At 39.5% G+C, this 5,667-nt stretch overlaps 1 protein-coding gene across 2 annotated transcripts; it reads right to left on the bottom strand.

The window, feature by feature from the left end:
* Window positions 1–2,469: 2,469 nt before the first annotated feature.
* Window positions 2,470–5,365, bottom strand: LOC121304916 (mRNA decay activator protein ZFP36L1-like). 2 transcript variants are annotated; one of them, XM_041236344.1, is made up of 2 exons: window positions 5,197–5,365; window positions 2,470–3,930 (listed from the first exon to the last, which is right to left on the bottom strand). In XM_041236344.1, exons 1-2 carry the CDS (start codon window positions 5,248–5,250, stop codon window positions 2,785–2,787), a joined length of 1,200 nt encoding a protein of 399 aa, XP_041092278.1. In that variant the 5' UTR covers window positions 5,251–5,365; the 3' UTR covers window positions 2,470–2,784. The 2 variants fall into 2 exon arrangements, with proteins under 2 accessions (XP_041092278.1, XP_041092279.1); XM_041236345.1 differs by having other exon boundaries at window positions 2,470–3,952; window positions 5,197–5,337.
* Window positions 5,366–5,667: the final 302 nt, after the last annotated feature.

Raw genomic sequence — 5,667 nt, forward strand, 5'->3', positions numbered from 1 at the left:
CTATAGGCGATTTGTGATCACTTGGTATGGGATCAAAAGACGTTGCTTTCGTTCTCGTGTTAGCGCTCATTACAATGTGACAGTGTTTGGAAATACTGTTCAGTTGAGGGCATTTTATTCGTGATTCGGTTGATGGGAACAGAGGACATTTCAACAAAATTAGCATAGCATTAGCATGTCCGATTTCTCGTGTTAAAAATCTCCTCTCCCTTGCCATCATGCATGCTTATAGCTGTCTTGCCGGGGGTCGCTAGGGCTAAGCAGGGGGACAGCATGCATCGCCCATTTCAATAGCTCCCTATGTGGTAGTTTCTGATTACACAAGAGAAAGTCCATCAGAGATTCTTTTGAAAAGAGCCCAACTCCACAGCAAACAGTTGGACATCCCATTGAAAAAGTAGCAGGTTTCCCCCTCGTCGCTAGCTAGCAATAAATCTGCTTCCAAGCCCTTTAGCCTCTGAATAGAGCTGCAAATGACCCCCCCCCAATTTACATAAGTGACATTACCATACAGATGTTGTGAAAGAAAAGGGGACATTTTTTCACAAAGCACTTTTCCCAAAGGAGATCCGACCATGTTCTTTCTTTCTTTCTTTCTTTCTTTCTTGAGAATGGTTACTGTATTCAGGTTCTCTTTTCAATAGAGTTGTCCAGTCTGTTTTGCAAGCCAGTCTTTATAAAGTTTATTTCATTATGCTTTAAACCCTACAACCATCACATACAATAAACTGAGAACCTACATGATATTTAAAACCACTTCATTCACTTTTGCTAAAGTGCCAAATTAGCAAAAATTCTAGCAATTACTTTATAATGTTGCCAGACAATTACACTACAAAACCCTTATCACACAACACATGGTTCTGGATGTCAAATATTGTGCCCTATTCATAAGTCTCATAAGCATGTATTTAATCAGTAAGAAACATTTAAAAGCATGTTATAGAATAGTTTTTAAGGAACACTGTTACAAAAAGAAAGCTATATATTTTTAGCTTTAGTTTTACTTAATAATTTGATTTAAAAATTCTCAACAATGTGGCTAAGTGGTTATTATTTTTGTAATTTATTTAGTTTTTTTCTGTAATGAAAGTTATAATAAACATATTGTTTTATTTGACCTTTTTTTTTAAAAGAAAACAGGATGACATTTTGTTTAATTATTTTTAATAAAACCGGTCATTTTTTTTTTTTTTTTTTTTTTTTAAAAAGGTTTGTTTTATATAATTCCATATTTTTTTAAAAAAAACAACAATTTACATACCAATGGAATGTAAACAAATGTCCTTAAATAATAATAATAATAATAATAATAATAATAATAATAATAATAATAATAATAATAATAATAATAAAAAAAAAAAATAAAATCCAAACAAGTAAATTATATGACCACAACATAAAATAAATAAACCATTTTAAGTTAACAGATTAACAGATGTGAAAAAGATCTTTTTTCCTGTCATGAAGGATTAGACAAACAGTCATGTCTACGTTTACACTGCTATATCGACTACAGTTGCAAAGGTTAAAAAAAAAAAAACCTAAATTAACACAAAATACAGAACAGGGATTTAAAAACGCTTCACAATTCTTAATCGCAAATCAGGCGCTGTATGAAAACCATTAAGGGAGATTTCTAGCCATTCCTTAGCTTATCATTTTCATCTTGCTAAACTTCAGAGCATTCTGTGTTTAGAATGCCACTGCTGATTGGTGCCACATTGCTTTGTGTGGTATTGAGAACACACATTTGTATAGTGTGTTCAAACCAATTAAATATATATATCACAGTCTCTACTGACTGTATAAGGGACTTGCTCTAATAAGATAACACAAACTTTTTTTTTAATTAATATTATTAATTATACTTGCTTCTAAATCCTGAGATAGATCTACATTCAAGAAACTCTGTGTATTTGTTTTCTTAAAGCTGCGAAACAGCCAACAGACAACACTATAAAGGCTTTGAAACCAAAAAACAAGCCAGGTTACAATAATAGCATTTGTTTACACTAACATTATAAGAAAAAACTATGAGATAATAATAATTGTACACAAAAGAACAAAAACTGTAATACAAATAAATAACGATCGACATGTACAGGGGCACTAGAGTTAACCTTGAGTCAACAATACTGTCTTTAAAAAAATGGCCTTCAGAGGAGGCTACATTTTACATACATTTTGGAATAAGCATAATATTTCATGTTAACTGCACTTACAAAAATGAAGGTAACTATAGCAACCTCAGCTTTGGTAATGTGCATCACAATGGCAGAAGCTGTTGGCTTTACCACTGTTATACTGCATGCAATTTTCTGTAAGTGTATGCGTTGAATAGCTGCTTTGCCCCCCCCCCCCCCCCATGTATGGCACTTTTAAATAGGCGATTTGCACTCACTCACACGCACACACACACTCACACACACACACACACACACACACACACACACACACACACACACACACACAGGGTAGGTTAAAAAAAGCATATTAAATACAATATTATTATTAAAGCTAATACAAAAAAAAAAAAATGGGTATGGGAAATTCAGAAATAGAACCACCTTCTTGCTGTATGCCAATATATAAAAAAAGTTTAAAGCTAATACAATAGAAGTACCCATAGTCGCTACAAAGGTATACAACAGTATACACAATCGGGGCTAGGGGACAGACAGTGGCAGACAGCTGCAGGACTGCTTCAGTTTCCTTTTGATAACAAGAAATGCAATGTGCATTTGAGTGGTGGCTTTGCTAGAAGTATAAAGCTGCTTCTTTTTAGTCGTCTGACACGGAGATCCTGCTGAATATGGGGAGCCGCCTGCCTTCGAAGCTCGGGGACTCTGAGCCACTGAGGCTGCTTGAGCTGGTGTAGTCTTCCTGGTCCGAGAGGGAGTCCGCCGAGGCGCTTCTGTGGAGCAGAGGTAGCCCCAGGAAAGTAAAGGCAGTCCTATGGTGGCTGTGGGTTGAGGGTGGTGGATGAAGCCCGTTTTTGTCGTGCCCACTCTGTGCGCAGTTGGAGTCAGTGACCGCGCAAAAACGTGGGGTGGCAGGCTGATCTTTGCCGACTTCTCCACAGATGGTGTAGCTGTGCTTGAGAGCTTTGGGTTCGGGAAAGATGGGGGAGAGTAACTCGGGGCTGCCAGTGGAAGGTGGAGGGGACACAGAGGAAGCTCTCGAGAAGGTTAGGGGCTTGTTGAGATTTTGGAAGCCGGAGATGGACCGGGTTGAGAAACCGGCGAAGCTTATACTCTGGCGGAGCTGCGGGCGTTCTTTAGCTTGCTGTGTGTCGGTGGCTGTGGCGGGGCGCTGTTCCTCATCGTTATGGATGAAGTGGCAGCGGGCGCCATAGGGACAGAAGCCGATGGTGTGGAAGGTACGGCAGGGCTCGGTTTTGTACTTGGGGTGCCTAGACAGACCTCGAACCTCGTCCATGCCATGTGCGAATTGGCACTTGGTTCCGTATTTGCAAGTGCCACTCTCATCGAAGGTACGGCACAGCTCTGTTTTGTATCGGGAAGACGTGGGGGCGGGGGCGGGGGACGTGGGCGATTTGGACGGCAAGGAATTGGTGCTGCATCCCAAGCCGGGAGGGGGTGCCAGAGGAGGGGGAGTGACCTGAGCAGGACCCCCAAAATTGCTGACCTGGCTTTCGATCATGCTGACCGAGCGGTCCACCCTGAACGGGATCTGACTGAGGCAGGACCGGGGAAGCTGCTGCTCCTTCTCCCTGCTCCAGAGCTGACTGTCCTGCGGCTGCACAGGCCACCCGGAAAGTTCGCTGAGCTGGTCCACGCTGCCGCTGTTGAATTTGGAGTTGGGCAGGGTGACGGGGCAAGTTGAGTGTCTGCGCTTGAATCCCTGTGTCTTCTTTTGCGTCACACTATGCATAACACTATCTATCAAATCCACGGTTCGAAAGTTCTGTAATGGGGGGCACACAAGACTTTATTAAAAAAAATAAAAAAAATAAGCCTGATTAAACTGCATCAAAACGTTTCTTTAAGTGAAATGAATCCCAATGCTTTGTGGCAAGAGTATTCATCGTCTTATTATCAAGTACGATCAAAGGGTATACGGTAAACTTAAAACACACACTCAACAAACACAACATTCTACCTTTATTACATTAATGTAAAGAAAAAAACACGGAAAATACATTTCTAAACTCATTTACAAAACGTAACCGCCACCCCTAAACCTACCCCCTAGCCCCTACCTGCCAAACTAACTGTGTCCCTTTTAAACTAACTGTTACCATTATTTTAACATCGTTTGTTTCGCACACCCTAGCGGCCTCTAGGGGCTACTACATCCGACGTTCACCGCCTGATCTGAAAGGCAACACGGAGTAATATTTTGACCTATATTTGATAAATAAATTCATAATTTCTGTATTTTCCTCACTTTATTTTTCTTAAAATCACCCATTAACGCTTCATTGTATTTTAATTTTTTGAGTGTGTGAGTTAAGCGTACCGTAACTAAATCAATTATACGTTTTCATTGGTGTTATGTTTTATCAGTCCCAGAAACGATGTGTACATTACCTGGTAATACATCTAATGACCGCTGGATGAAAATAACAATCCTAAAGATTTTACAACAAATACCAACAACTAAAATGAAGCAAAAACCTTTTCAAAATGACCTAACAGCTATGGTCCGAAGTTTCGCATCGTCCTATAGAATTAACTAATTCTGCTTCCTAAAGTCGAGTGAAACCTGTTGAATAATGTTACGTTAACATATTTAATTGCACAATGCTTTGTGGTTTTCCACACACTTAACGAAAAACTGACACAAACAACTATTATGGCTTCCGGTAGACTTTTTTTTTTTTTTTTTTTTTTTTTTTTTGCGATATCATGTTAGAGTTTCTTTCATTACATGATGTTACATAAAAGATCCAGATTAAGTTCATATAGTTGTGTTTTTTTTTTAAAGATGTATCAATCCTACACTTTTAGGTAATGCAAAACGCTTGCACACAGCCGTACAACGAAACTAAACATGACGTTGAAATGTATCTATCGTTCTTGCTAATTCTGTCATCGCAAAACCAATAACTCAAGTGTTACGATATGGATGACGATTACACCAACACTGCTCGCTGCTGTCTGCAGCCGCCGGGTTTTCTGAAAAATACCACTGAATAGATTGTTCCTTTGCATGCATACTGTTTCTCACCTTGTAGAATTCATCGTCCAGCTCCAAAAACGGGGTGAGGAAGTCGGAAGGCATTTTTTGCTGAGCAGTCTTGGTGATGTTTTGGGACCTTCTTCCTGTTAAATCAGTCTGAAAATCAAGCTACTAATTACTCCTCCCATCAACTCTGAACAAACTCTGCAGAACTTCAAAACTCTTTAAGCGGACTGCGAGCGCGAGACTCCTCCCAGAGAGGGGCGTTCAAAGTTCTGGCACTGCGCTCGTTCTAGTGACCAAACGCAAACAGCCAGGCGGTGCTGTGCGTCAAGATCGTGCAGTTCCACAAGGTTAAAACCGGGTTAAGAGTTATGCATCACGTTGTGGCGTAAAATAGGTATTTACGGTCAGAAATAAACATATAACTGTCAAGCAATATATAAAATTCAACATTTTGATTTTTTTTTTAATCAAAGCCTATGCCTATACATGCAACATATATTACATAAACTGTAA

This window comes from Polyodon spathula, chromosome 40 (assembly GCF_017654505.1).
Source record: "Polyodon spathula isolate WHYD16114869_AA chromosome 40, ASM1765450v1, whole genome shotgun sequence".
NCBI lineage: Eukaryota > Metazoa > Chordata > Actinopteri > Acipenseriformes > Polyodontidae > Polyodon > Polyodon spathula.